Source organism: Capricornis sumatraensis, chromosome 9, assembly GCF_032405125.1.
Source record: "Capricornis sumatraensis isolate serow.1 chromosome 9, serow.2, whole genome shotgun sequence".
Taxonomy (NCBI): Eukaryota; Metazoa; Chordata; class Mammalia; order Artiodactyla; family Bovidae; genus Capricornis; species Capricornis sumatraensis.
The window spans coordinates 99211825-99227231 of record NC_091077.1 but is presented as its reverse complement, the minus strand read 5'-3'; the positions used below and the strand labels follow the sequence as shown (position 1 = coordinate 99227231).

Genomic DNA, 15407 nt, shown 5'->3' with positions numbered 1-15407 from the left:
GAAACTATGAAATCATCTTCTGACTTCAAACGCTTTTGAGAGTGCTTATGTGGAAAAGTGGGTGCTTTATACTGGTCAGCTCTTATTTACCTTTGAAAAAAAAAAGATAGCCAAGAAAGTTGCCTCCATAAAACCCATCACTATTGATGCTGGACTGTCAATCACCAAAACACCATACAGTTGTTTATTTTTCCTGATGTGAACTGTGTGTTGCAGATTGTCCTGAGGACTTGCTGTTCCAAGATGAAGGCTTTGTAGAAGCTAAGGAATCCTATTCTTTTTTAGCTGAAATTGAAATCATCATAGCCAGATACATGTGAGCTTGTCATTCTCAAATTCCACGACCTTAATCTGGTTATTTAACCTCCCCAAGCCTTGATGTCCTCATCTGTGAAATACATGTACAGGTTTGTGGTGAGGATTAAAGGAAGAAGGCTACATATATGGAACTCTTAACACTGTCTCTGCACATTATAAATAATACATTATTATTACTGTCACTACCTTTTAATAAATTGCTTACTCCTGGGTTTACTTCCTATCTTGCCAAATCACATTAAATATGCTACTCTGTCCTTTTGTTTCCTCACATAAGAATTAGGTATAAGATCTACCACTTTTTGCTTCTCTGGAATAATAGAATTAATTCATGGTGGACTAAAGTATTCTCAGTGAGTACAGTGAGAACTCAGTGAAGTTCTTTTTTTAAAAAAAAAATATCACCAACCCTAGTTTTGTGACAAGCCAAGCTATCTCAACAATCCTAAAAGGTATCATGAAGGTTACCACAAGATTTTTATGAAAAAAATAAGTTTTGTGCACTTTTAAAATCGAATCGTGTTACATAGGATGCTGCAGACTGGGAATACAATGAAAGGACAATTTGAATAGTTGAAAATAAAACAGCAGTGATATTCCATTTCAGAATGCCCAGGGATGATTGCTTTGAAGTCTTAAACTTTATAATCTGAACACACATACTCCTCCTAACAAACTTAAATAATGAACTTAAATAATGACAAGCATGGAAGACACAATTCCAGAATACAATATTCAGATATTATAAAAGAATTAGTTTAGGGGAGTGGAGTATAGAATTGGTAAGATGCAAACATTTTCTGCAAAGATGATGAAAACGAATTCTTTTATAACGCCTGAAATTTCTGCAGACATTGTATAGCCAGAAGCCATGCTGTTTACCTTTAACAGAATCTTCCTCTGGAGCCAAGCTCAAAGCTCGGTTGTAGAAGGGTAAGCATGAGTGGAGAGATACAGAAGATTCATTGGAACTCAGAATGCACAGGCACAGTGGGCTGTGTACTCCACCTCCCATCCCAGAGAAAATAATTTCTGGACTCTTGAATGGATATTTTGCTTATAATATAATATTAAAATAAAACTGTTGGCACAGTGGGGATTCATTCTCTCTGTTCAAATTCTTCTAGAAATTTCCTTGGTTGATTTCAGGAAGAATAATACTTTAAGAGGAAAAAATATATTACTTCTAAACTTTTTGGCTTCTTTGTTTAAATATAAATACAAATTAATATTCCTTGTTTGCCAGTGTGTTGAGTTTGAGCTATCATTAGTATGTTAAATACTACTTTGAATTTAACATTTTTTTGCTTTTATTTCAAAAACATGGGTTTCTGAAAACAATCATGTATGTTGGCTCCTGACTATTATCTAATTGATTATGAGATAAAATGTAACCTGTTGCAGGCTTTAAAATCAAGAAGCATCTATTAAGTATGTTAGGCAGGATTTTAGAAACAGAGACCTAATTGAAATAAAAAGGTGTTTATTTGGAGTTTGTTAGGAGACATATATTTGCCCAGGAGACATATATTCAAGAAACACTTGAACTGTGTACCACAGAACTGTACAAGGAAAGGAGGCTTATAAAGGAAAAAAATCTCAAGGTTGCAGTTAGTTACATGAGTGGCGGTGGTTTAGTGACTAAGTCGTGTCCGACTCTTGTGACCCCATGGACTGTAGCCCACCAGGCTCCTCTGTCCATGGGGATTTTCAGGCAAGAATACTGGAGTGGGTTGCCATTCCCTTCTCCAGGGGATCTTCCTGACCCAGAGATTGAACCTGGATTTCCTGCATTGCAGGCAGATTCTTTACCAACTGAGCTACAAGGGAAGCCCCTAGTTACATGAGTTGTGTATCAATCATTAGAATCGGACCTGGAAAAAAGTAAGGGTGCTTGTTAAGTAAAGCGTGGTTGGAATCCGAAATGGTTGCATAGTCACAGGGAGAGACCTTGAGAGCTGGATGCTGCAGCTGGCAGGTGCTGTTCGGAACACAGCTGGTGGTGAGCTCGGGCCTGGTACAGTTCAAAGACAGTTGGTGTTTTCAGTGGTGCAGAGATGTGTCTGAGACCTGAGCCTCAGTGACCTCTCAACTCCGTACTTTAAGCTTGTGATTACCCATTATAATATCGATTGGTCATCAAATGCATTTGCTGTGAATGTATTAAACACTAAAGCAGGTAAAGGGAACAGAATGGGGAGGAGGAAGCTAGAGCTGGAACAGGAGTTTCACGTGGCTTCAGGGAGCATGCAGTTTCACTGAGAGAGAAGATTTGAAACAGTAATCGAATCTTAGAAACAGAGGAAACCCTAAAGCCATACGGTCAGATGGTTTTGTTTCTCAGCTAAGGAAACGCACCACTGAGATGAAATGACACGTCCAACCCATTTGTAGTTTCAGATGTTGCTGGGAGAGAGTAGGCTGTGGGCGCGGAATTGAAGAATGGGTTTTGTGGGCTACATGGAAGTTCAACTACTGTTACTCACTGTATGTCGATTCCTGGGTTGGAAAGATCCGCTGGAGGAGAGCGTGGCAACCCACTTGAGTATTCTTGCCTGGAGAATCCCATCGACAGAGGAGCCTGGCGGGCTACAATCCACAGGATCGCAAGAGTAGAACATGACTTAGTGACTGAACCCCTCCACCACTGCGTGTCAAGCTTTATGCTATGTTCTTATGTCCTTACTACCTCTTTTACTTAATCCTAACAATGTTGTGTTCGTCACTGAGTCCGACTCTTTGCAACCCCATGGTCCATAGCCCACCAGGCTCCTCTGTCTGTGGAACTCTCCAGGCTAGAGTACTGGAGTGGGTAGACCTTCCCTTCAGGAGAAGGCAATGGCACCCCACTCCACTACTCTTGCCTGGAGAATCCCGTGGACAGAGGAGCCTGGTAGGCTGCAGTCCATGGGGTCGCTAAGAGTCAGACCTGACTGAGCAACTTCACTTTCACTTTTCCCTTTCATGCATTGGAGGAGGAAATGGCAACCCACTTCAGTGTTCTTGCCTGGACAATCCCAGGGATGTGGGAGCCTGGTGGGCTGCTGTCTATGGGGTCGCACAGAGTCAGACACGGCTGAAGCGACTTAGCAGCAGCAGCAGACCTTCCCATCTCCAGGGGACCTTCCTGGCTCGAGGATAGAACCCAGATCTGCTGCGTTGCAGTTATTACCATCTGAGCTATAAAAATGTTATATGTTAAATATTATTAACCAAAGTCTGAAGAAGTAAAGTAGTTTTCCCAAGGACTCATAAGCATTATATTACGGATTCACACCCATAACTTCTGACAATAAATTTGGCCTTCTAGCACACCAATGTGGTGAGTAAAAGCATTTCAAATTGCATTTGTTTGAAATAAGAAATGGGACTGATATTTGGAGGAAAAGAAGATAAGATACCTTGCTGAGAAGCAGAAATAACTGTGGAAAGTTTTATATCTATAGAAAGTTACATGGCAAATCCAAGGTGAGCTTGTTTCATACAAGACAGAGTATTAGAATATTTAAGTAGAAAGGAAGGGAGGGAGAGGGGGATTAATAGTCTTTGAAATAAAACTGAGCCTAGCTGATAGAAAATACCCTATGTATGTCTATGAATGGTTGTAATATATATTGATTCAAAACAGCTAGGGAAACAAAAGGATTCAGCACCTTGTAGCAGTAATTATCAATTTGTGTTTGGATTATAGGTAATATTTTTCTTCTGCAATCATTTCAAAGAAATAGATATGTGGAAACTAGATTATTTGCTGAATTGAAAACACTGCTGAATTTTAAACCATAATAGATAAGAATTTGAAATAAAAATTAGGACAACATGTACTAAATTGGAGTATGAATAGCTCATTATTTTATCAGTTAATTGCTTTCCATCTTTTTTCCTAATTAGAGTTAAAAACTTAACAGTCTATTTTGATGAACTGTTCACAAGAAATTTGTAGTTTTTAAATGCCAGCGTGTATATAAGTAGATACTCACAGATTCTTTAAAATTGTACTGTGTTCCTGGACAAATACTGAATCTTTATAGTTTAGGTTGGTCTAGCTTCCCTGGTGGCTTAGAGGTTAAAGCGTCTGCCTGCAATGCGGGAGACCTGGGTTCAATCCCTGGATCAGGAAGATCCCCTGGAGAAGGAAATGGCAACCCACTCCAGTATTCTTGCCTGGAAAATCCCATGGACAGAGGAGCCTGGTGGGGAGCCTGGTGGGCTACAGTCCATGGGGTTGCAAAGAGTAGGACACGACTGAGCAAGTGACAACTAACTTAAACAATTTCAAGCATAACATTAGAGTTATATTAAACACTCAGTAAACTTTTACTGATTGTGTTTGGTTTGTCTCCTTATTTATTTTTTTTTAATTTCACAGAATGTTACAGTGATAATTATGACTTTAGTTCTCCACCTGCTTTAGATGATTTTGTTTCAATTTATCTGTTACATATTGATGCCATTTATTAAGGCCTTTTTTCCTGTGATTTCTTTCTGGAAATCAATAAGATGTTATTTATTTTCATTATTTCTCAAAAAATGTCAGTTTTTTAAAATTATTCACGTTGTTATAAACCAAACATCACAAAGGTTATTTATGATATGATCTTGTAATTACGCATAATGTGACTTTGATGTCCCATACAAATGCTATAGTGTTACATTTTCTTCTCCTATCTATTTTTCTCCCACTTCAGAAATAAGATAATTCAGCATGACCAATATACTGCCAAGTGTTAGCCACTCAGTCATGTCTGACTCTGTGACCCCTTGGACTGTAGCCTGCCAGCCTCCTCTGTCCATGAAATTCTCCAGGCAGGAATATTGGAGTGGATTGACATTCCTTTCTCCAAGGGGATCTTCCTGACCCAGGGATTGAACCTGGGTCTCCCAAATCGCAGGCAGATTCTTTACAGTCTGAGGCACCAGGGAAGCCCATATATGGCCAAACTATTTCCAGTAATTGACATTCCCTGATGGAAATGATCTTTTTTTTTTTCTTCTAAACTTATTCACTCACTTTGCACTTTTTAAACTAACCAACTGCCTCAGCTGACATTTGAAACCACACACAAATCATGCTCACAGAACTTTCCTGTAATAACCATTTCATCTTAAAAACACCTGCTTTCTCAGAGCGGAGAGAGCTGCAGGCTGTATCAAAGTTTCTTCAAAGCCTCCAGGCTGTAGTTTATGCTCCTTCCACGAAATCCGTCTGAGGTTTCTTCGTGATGTTAACAGTATATGTGCTGCGGGTTTTGCTCATGCCTTTGGGTTTTGAGAAAATTCTTAGATGTTCTTCTCTAAAAATCCCTTAATAACCTTTACTGAGAATATGCTTTCTCAAAACACTTACGTTAACAGAAAGTTCATAACGCATTTCACGTTGCTCACAATATTCAGCACGTGCCCTTTACCCAACAAGAAAGATAAAAATGTGAAAGGTCGATACTAGTTCAAAGAAAGGGGGGAAAGAAGGAAAAAAAATAAGAAAAACAGGAATAATAACGGCTAAGTATATTTTCCCTGTTTTAAATGTTTGTAGTGAGGTTTGAAAGTCCACTATTTCCTTAACCAAATTAAATGAAACAAAATTTGGGTTTTTGTATTCATTAGTGTAGATGTATTTGATCTGGCCAGGAAAACTTCATAAATTACTTTTTAGAAAAAAAAAGAAAACAATATTATGTAAAATCCAAGGAAAGGATTTAAGCACAGCAGTGACCAGAATCGAACAATCTTACCCTCATATTTGGATGGCCAGTTATATATTTCCTTGAATAGAAAATGATAATAAAAACAAAAATAAGAAAACAAAATCTATTAAATTCATTTGTAACTAGACAACTTTGATCTTGTGAGTTTCTACCTTGTTCCTTCATTTGCACTATATTTCTGTCTTGTCTTTCTTTTCCCCCTAACTTGTTCCATTTGAAGTCTCCTTTTCCCAGGCCCTAGGGTTGTATTCCTTCTTTCTTTTGATTTCTGCCCTCGGTGGGTAAGGTTGGTCCAGTGGGTTGTGTTGGCTTCGTGTTGGGGGTTACTTGTGCCCACAATCTAGTGAGAGGAGGTGAGTTTTCCTTTTTCCCCTGCAATGGACAGGACTGTGTGAGGTGGTATGATCTGGGGTGTCTGTGGGACTCCCGTCTGCTGATGGCTGGTTTTGTGGTGTTTTCTTGCTTCTTGTTTGGGAGAGGCGTCCTGCACTGGGTGCCATTGGCAGCTGGGTGCTGCTGAGCTTTGTATGCAGGTATAGTCCTTCCTGGAAGTTCTCACTAATTAATAGTCCCTGGGATTAGGAGTTCTCTGGCAGTGTAACTAGACAACTTTTTATATCAAAGAAAATCCACATTCTTCCTTAACTTTAGCTGATCACATATAAGATCATGACTGTGGTGAGAAGGCTGGGCCGCCTCCTTTCCTGTTTGAGGTGCTGATTAACCTGTGAGTGTGCATGCTGTTCAGGTGAACAAAGCTTGGCCGCAAAGGTGGATCAAACATTTTGGAGCATTTTATTGCCTTTTTAAAAGAATAGTGTAAAATACTTCGAAAAATATTTTTCTATCGAATTTTAAACAGCATATAAGCAGTGAACAATTTACAAATATTTATTACTTGTGGTATGTTTTTGCTCTTCTGTGGGTTGAGGCAGTATTCTTAATTAGCTTTAGTAACATGTGACTTAGAAATTGGAGTTGAATAAGTCAGTATAGTACAGGCAAAGCATTTATGTTTGGATTTTTAATTGAAATATGAAAGATTTTAGAAACCTGTAGGCATAGTTTCAAATCCTCTTTTTCTGAGAAAATTGCTTAATCACTGCCCAATTACTGTGCCTTTTGCAGCCATATTTAACCCTTTCTGAGAAAATTCTACTTTGCAGGTTCTATGAATGTTTTCTTCTAGTTCTTTTTAATACAAGATTCCACAGTAATACTTACTCACGTTCTAGGTCCCTTGTCTAATCACATGACCTCAAAATAAGCAAAAAAATAAAAGATAAGAAAGATAAAATAACTGCATTCAATTTTCTAAATGCATGAGAAATACTTTATTTCCTCAGCAATCTTTTTAATGTCCCTTATACAGTTACTTTTCACATTTCATTTACTTTATACATAGTATGCTTGCTATAGCTTATATTGAATGCTTCTCTAAATTCTTCTCTTGTGTGTATGTTTTTTCTTCCCAGTTACTGGCTGACAAACAAAGTTCCCATCAAAAGACCCAGCACAGGTCTACTCATGTATACACTTGCCACGAGATTCTGTGATGAGATTCACCTGTATGGATTCTGGCCATTCCCCAAGGATTTGAATGGGAAAGCTGTCAAATATCATTACTATGATGACTTAAAATATAGGTACTTTTCCAATGCAAGTCCTCATAGAATGCCGTTAGAATTCAAAACATTAAATGTGCTACATAATAGAGGAGCTCTGAAATTGACAACGGGAAAGTGCGTAAAGCAATAAAGCACACCTGAAACACACAAGCAGACTGAATATGCACTTCTTTTCTGAAGATGCTTCCTAAGATTTGAAAAACAGGATCCAGCGCAAGACTGGGTTGCAGCATCCACCACTTACCGGAAAGGTGATTAAAGGACACCCATGAGAAATCTACTACCAGCTGATGAAATACCTGCAAAGTGCTCTAAAAATTAAGTATTTTGACTTCAAGGGTCCTAGTAAGTGCCACTTCCACTCAGAACACAGTTTGAATGTATAATCAGTAGTGTTTACAAGATCCAACAATGCACTCGTCATTAGTTAACGAAGCAAAAATGTTCATCACTGTTGGGTTGCCACTGCAACGCCAAGCACATGAGAAGAGGAACCCAGGAACACAACTCAGCCCTTGGGGAAACTGAACTGTCCTGTCAGCAGAAATCAAGATGGAAACAGTTTGAGCAGTGAAATCCGTAAGGTTAAACAACTCAAGTAAATGCCTTCAGTCAGGACTCTGAGTCTGATCATGATGAACTTTATGTTTTGTTTCTGTTCTTGGTTGCCTTCTGGAGTCTCTTTTTGTTTGGGTATCGGGGTGCTTTGAAATCCTTAAATATGAATGAGATAAATGACCTTTAAGTGATTGTTTTTAAAGTTCTTATATTTTTTAAAGTTATCACACAATAACTTTGTAAAAAAACTTTTATTTTGCACAACTGTAAACCTCCCAATTTTTTCCCAGTGGTGTAGAAGGTACCAGCTAAACTGTTTCACTTAGTAATCTCGAGCCATTCTAAAGGAGAGACAAACTCTGTGTCATCTGAGATGGTAAAATTAGCAGGAAAAAAAAAATTACTTTTGGTACCAAAGATTATACTGATGTGTCTACACGAGAAACTAGTCTCCTTTCATGAAAATAACATATTAGTATATTACGATGCTACTGCTACTAATGTGAAAATTGTCTCTAGATATTTTAAATTTTCCAAACTCAACCTTCATTTTTGTTTGAAGGAAGATTCCATGGCTTTTACATTTCATAATGATTTTGTGGAAGCATTTTGCCCGTTAGAGTAAATGTTTGACTGGTAGGGCTGAAATGTGACTTCCAGTTCTTTGATATCCCACTTGTTAATTCAGATAGAAACATTGACTTGCTCTGTAGATGACTGTTAAAATTTCTCAGTGCAGAAATAATATGATTAATAGAGTGCTGTTTTCATCACAGAGATAATTTTAAGAGGTTTAACAATGAAACGGTATGTCAGTATTTTGAACTTCAGATTAATTAAATTGACCAATATTTTTTGTATAGTTAAATTTATTCACATTATCACATTAATGTGTTTCTAGAGAAGCACATGAAATTATTAATAAAGTGATTTTTGAAAATTTTAACATATAACAGAATTGACCAACAGGCCAATTTCTGGTAATTACTACGCTGGTAGGTAATTCTGACGGTAAATTGTTCTTTAGAAAGCAGAAGTGCTACGTACCCACTTCTACTCTTGGCCTGAAACAACATAGATTACTTCTTGTTTCTTAGGGAAGGCAATCTGCGAAAAGAAGAAATAGCATGAGGAATATATATGTTTTGTTTCTTGGCAAAGAAGGCCTGAAAAAGAATAAATAGCATAAAGAATATACATATATACATATATATGTTATCAAGAAAAAGGATATTCATAGTAATACAGTTCTCAGTATATTAATAATATGTGGTATTCTTTTTAGAAATATGATAGAACCTTGGGATAAGAAGACTATATTTTCTGAGAATTTATGTGTCTCAAAACAAAATAGAATCCACAAAGGAGATACATAGCCAAAAATGGATAGAATATGATGTACTTTTATCACTGAACTTCTTCTTATTGGGAAGTTTTTAAAGGATTAGGTCCATATTTTGAATGTAAACTTGCAAAGTCTGATTTACCCAACCAATCCAAAGTCGGCAATTTCTTAATTTGGACTTGCAGACAAGCTGTTTGAGTAGTCTTTAATTTAAATTCAATAAACATTTTGAAATCACAAGTCAATTCTTACAGATAAGATACATCTCAGAACTCATTGAAGGTAAAAAGCGGCATCAAGGTACCTTGCCATCTTGACTGCGCTTTCAACAAATGTGTTTAGACAATTTTAAGGCCACAGCAAAAGCATCCCAGACATTCACTGTTCCGTGCATTGATGTTCATCTCATAAATGCATTGAGTAGTGCCTTTTTAGCTTCACATTGCTTTGTTACCCTATGCTTTATGTTCTCTAAATACATTGCCCAGTTCTGAAAATTCTCAGCATCTAAAAAGGGCTTCAGTATCGACTGAGACTACTTTTGTTCATCTCAGGGAACTTTCAATACTCAAGAATGAATTCAATTAAAGGCGTTTAGTGTTCAGAGAAAACAAACTGTACAAGACCAATCCATTCCCTATTGTAGTGCTTTCCATCTCCTCTCCCCCTTCACCATCCACTATGGCCTTCTTACAGGGGTGGGGCAGGGAGATTACTGAAGGCTAACAGCAAGAATAAGAAAAAGTATTCAGATCTAACCAATCAGGGGGCAAAAGCGACCACAGTGAAATCAAATTATGAGTACATACTTGAAATATTTGTGTTTGCTTTTTTTCTTCTGAGAATATGTTCGCAGCTTTAATATTTTATTTCCTTTTCATGATTTAAACCTTTACCTGGCAATACTCAGGCAGCTGAGTGTGAAACACTCCTGTCCCTTCGAGAACATGGTTGTTAACTGTGCTGTTGACATGAAGAGGCCATGGAAACATTTCGTCATTATGACCCAGCCTGTTCTATACTTAATATTAAGTTGCTGGAATAAAAAATAATAAATCAGTAACAGATTTTTCTGGGCAGATCTGATGATTGAGCCCACAGGACTGATGAAATGACTAAAAGTTTTTCTATCTGAAAGAAGGTGCTGGGCATTCAAATGTGTTTATGTATTATATATCATATGAAATGTATATCAGTTGCTAATGGGAATTTCTACATATATGCTTACAGAAGCAATTTATTTAAATAATGCTGTAGGTAGTGTACATACCAACTAGTTGTTAAGCTACTACGCAGGAAGAGGGTGAACAAAGTAATTTATTTCTGATTGAGCCAGTTAGTCATGATACACACAGTGTGGTGTTTGGTTCATAAAAGAGTTGTTTTATGTGGTTATTGTAGGGAGTATCCATAACTGTGGAAGGGGTGTAGGAAGAGTTATGTGTAGTTAGTTGTGACCTCGACCAATTTGAGAGTTTCCCCATCAGACATGATCAATATACCAATGTTTGACAAGTTGAGTGAGAGAGGGTTATCGTTCCTATTTGATGAAAGAAAATCCAAATAAAGCCCACCTAGAAATAGATATTTTATTATATATGTGCTATAGATATAGCTACATAGTACAAATAGACGTGTGATGCATATATACAATGTTATATATGTGTGTCTGTGTGTATACACACTGAGTCTGTAATATACACACACGAGATTTGTGTTATGCTCATGTCTTCAGGGTTTGCGCTGTGAAACACTCTGGAGATAAGACCTCTTTAGAATAAAGAAGTTCTTTTGAAACTTCAGTTGCTAACCTGCTTTAAAGGGATCTACTTTGTAACTGAATTCTATGTTGTTCATACCTAGAGTTACAGTGAGGGACTAGTATATCCAAATCTTTAAAAAAATTAAAAATTATTAAAAAAAAAAAAGTCTTCAAGCTGGCAATGTATTTGAATAGCAGTTTTCAGATGGTGGCTCCAGAACCATTGTCTCCCCATTTAAGTAGCACCTTTTAATAATTACTGTTTCTTTGTGTAGGCAAAAGCACAAGAGTTTCAAATGTATATAGCAGGGGAAAAAAAAAAGAGTTTACAGAGATAGTATTGCTGCACAGAATAATTGCTACTGAGTGTTTCTTATATCATTTGTGGAATTGAAAGATGACATTTATTCTGTCAAGTTCATTCTCTTCAACACTGTTTCCCTTTTGTTTATGTATAGCAATCAGGTGTTATTGTTTTATCATTTGTAAAACTGTAAAATAAATTAAACCCCATTTTTTTTTCATTTTTCTCTTATCTCTTATATCTACGAAATCTGTTCCACTTTGCACGTCAACATAAGGTGGGTGATACCATCTTTAACAAGCTTTACCCAGGGTTCCTGTTTTCCCTCCTCGTCAGCCCCAGCTATTTGCCATTTAGCCAGTCATTTCTTTAAAGTGTATACAGAGCAATATGGACAATATCGAAACTCTCATGGACATCTGGGAATCCTGAACAGTTTGTGTGTGTGTGTGGTGCATTGTGTTTGTAGTTGAGGGAATAGAGTGTTACATAAGCTACAGTCATTTATATCCAATTTGTATTCCCAGTGACTGTTGTCAGTGAGTCACTCCAGCTTCATGGCTGAAGAAGCCAGTGGCTCCTTATACGTTCTTATGGCTGCCCTGTGACTTGTGATTGCAAATGCTATTACACCCACTTGCTCTTGTTTGCAGTTCATCTTCCAAAGGATGATCCTAAAAACCGCATTGTTAAAGCTTTCATGGCTTTCTAGAACTAACTAGTCTGTTTTCAGACTGCATTATTTTCTCCAGAAATTATTAACTTTAGTTTCTTGAGGTCACTTTTTACCTTCTATAATTTTAAAATATATGGTAGAGACCCACTGAACCATGAACAAAGGTTGGTGAATATCAATCTTGTTTGTATTTGTGTAATTTATTTCTTTCAAAGATCCACATACAGTGGGCAACCCCTGTTTATCCTTGGGACATAATCAGACCTCAGCATGAGCCCATGAGATGCAAGCTGCAATATCCCGTTTTTATAGATGTGAGATTATGTGATTCGCTAAAGGTCACAAAGCCCAGAAATGAGAAAACGAGGATTTGAATTCAAGTGGTCTGTCTGACTTCAGTGTACACTTTCTTAACCATCAGGTTTTGATGCCAATACTGATGGCAATACTTGCCAATAACTGGCAAGAAGTTCCCTTGGAAACTTAGTCTGCAAGTAAGTCGTTATTCAGTGAGCATAGATTAAAAGCTGAGGTAAGTCTATCAGTTCAGTTCAGTCACTTGGTCATGCCCGACTCTTCGTGGCCTGTAGGCAGGGTCATATGGGCAGTGTCATAATTTAGACTTGGGAGCAGTCTAATAAGTGAAAAAGGAATGATCATCTCTAATGACAGAGCTGTACCTTCCAGGGCAGTGTCTCTTGTATGGTTCTCCATAAATACTGTTAATTCTTGCTTCCTATATTTTTTCATGGAAGCTGGATTACTCTTATGTAGAATGACTTTATGTATCACAAAATATATTGCACTGCATTTAAAGTCTAATTAAGAGATTTCTATACAAACATTTTGATTATTTCCTCTCCATTAACAATTTAGCACTAAATACTTACATAAATATCTTGAGGTTGAAATTCTGCAAATGACTAGGTTCATCCATTTTATATTGATTTTTTTTTTATTAGTTTCCTTCTTTTCCTGAGAATGGAAGTAACCTAGTTGCCAAATTAAGGAGCAGTTTAATGGCTTCCACTATATACTGGCTTCATCATGCATGAGCCCATAAAAGCAAAAAATAAAAAATCTCAGATAGAAGAATATCAGCATTGTTCAGTCTGTTCCTAAAAGATAGATTTCAGTCATGTAGGTTCTGAATTTCTGAAATCTCAGTCAACAAATTATGAAATGCTAACATAAGTATCTCTGTTAAAAATATTTTTGCTTCCAGATTTCTGATTTCTGACTCAGTCCCCAACGTGGAATTTCTCAAGTAAATACAAGCAAACACTGGTGCCGGACTCGCACGACAAAAATGTGCTCAGTGGATGACAACTCTGTATGTCTCTTGCTTGCAGATTCAGAAAATATATTAACAGGAAAAGATAGGCAAAATCTTGCAATGAAGGAAGAAATTTCTGTTGTTTAAAAGTCATACATAATTTGTATAAAAATCCTATCAAATATGAAATTATGTTCTTCAGAACAGCGTTTTGGATAACACTTCTGAATATAAATACCAGTACAGAGAGAACAGATAAGAGCTTCGGTTAGAAAGGTTGATGCTTCCTTTACTCAGTTTTTTTTTTCTTTTCCCGTAAAGTAGTTTTGAAGAATATTTTCAAATAGGAAAATATTTTAAACATATATTTACTCTGTACACTCTTTATATTAAATTTTACTAACAGCTTCTCTCTTTTCTATAATAGTAATCATACCATGACTACATTCTTAAAAACAGTCCCAAACCTAAACTTTATGACTCATTCCAGACAGCACACAAATAAGTTAGCTTTAAAACATTAATAGCAGGGGAAGAGAAAACGCCTGTAACGAGGTGCTAATTTGCGTTTTCTAGAGCCACTCAGTGTGTGGCAGTAAGCTGTCTCTCTGCTGTCTGTCCTGCCCGGCTTCCGGCTTCCGCTGCTCCAGCCTCCATCCGGGCACAGATGGGCTGCCTAAGAACCCATCTGCCGGGGCTGCCAAAATGTAAACACACTCCGCTGGCAGCAGATGTTTCCAGGAAAGAGCACTTCCACCAGAGCTGTTCCGCTTCGGGTTCTGAGCGCGTTGATCTCCACGATTGGGCGTAAGGTCGCTGTGTCCAAATAGATCATTTGTCTCTTGGGTACAGAACGATCACAGGGGAGGTGATTCAATGTGTGATATTTACCATGTGCATATATGAAGAAATGTTTCTGAAGACTCTCCTAATAAGTCAAGATTTTTCTTTTTTAAAAATATGGGCTTTTAATAAGACCCTATTTGCTGAGCTCTCAAAGGTCAAACATAGGCTTAGCAAAAGAAAAGTAGGTATACTTTCTGCTTTTCTATGGACATCGTTGTAACTGTTAGTGTTCTTGTGAGTTGTTAGAATAATCATCTGTATTCGTGGTTCTCAGTCCTACTTTTTTTTATCAGTACATAGGCATTTAATTTATGGGGTAACTCTATTTAATTCTACAGACACTGATGGCTTATTTTCTTATGTGAGTTTATAAACTCTGTTAATATGTCTGTCTTTGCAAGTATTATATAAAGTATGCAAGTATTATCTAAAAATAATTTCTTATAAAATAATTACATTTATTCAACATTTATAAAGTAATACTCCCTACTAGGCATTGCATGAAACATGAGGAATACCTTTCCTCATGGTTATCAAAATTTAGATGAAAGAAACAAACATGAAAATAAATAATCATATCCTTTAGTGGCCAGGATTCTATTCCTAGAGTGACCAGAGATTTAGGGGAACATAGCAGGGGCCAGGCAGAGGACATAGGCTACTTTGAGTGTGATTTGTAATCAAGTGGTCAAATCAAGACAAGCTATTGCCTTTAACACAGATGATCCAAAGAACAGAATCTAGCTGTGGGTTTTGTTTGCTTTTGTTTGTAATCTAGCCAGTTTGAGAAACTATTACCCTAAGAAACTGCAACAGTCAACAGTCCCTGCTCATGGAAATTACACAGTTGCCACCCCAGCTCCTGACCATATTTCCCCAGAAACATTGTTGAATTACAAGTTTAAATAAAGCTGAAATTCATCCTAAAACAAGCACTTACTACCAAGACCAAGTAGCCACCAGACCTTTTGAAATTATCCACCACA

General features: G+C 37.2%; 1 protein-coding gene across 1 annotated transcript in view; it reads left to right on the top strand.

Moving 5' to 3' along the window:
- The window catches only part of ST8SIA4 (ST8 alpha-N-acetyl-neuraminide alpha-2,8-sialyltransferase 4), a 101515-nt gene extending 93731 nt beyond the window's left edge, over window positions 1–7784 (top strand). The window contains exon 5 of the mRNA XM_068980791.1: window positions 7502–7784. Coding sequence (XP_068836892.1) covers window positions 7502–7784 — 283 coding nt within the window. The remainder of the gene's footprint in view (window positions 1–7501) is intronic.
- Window positions 7785–15407: the final 7623 nt, after the last annotated feature.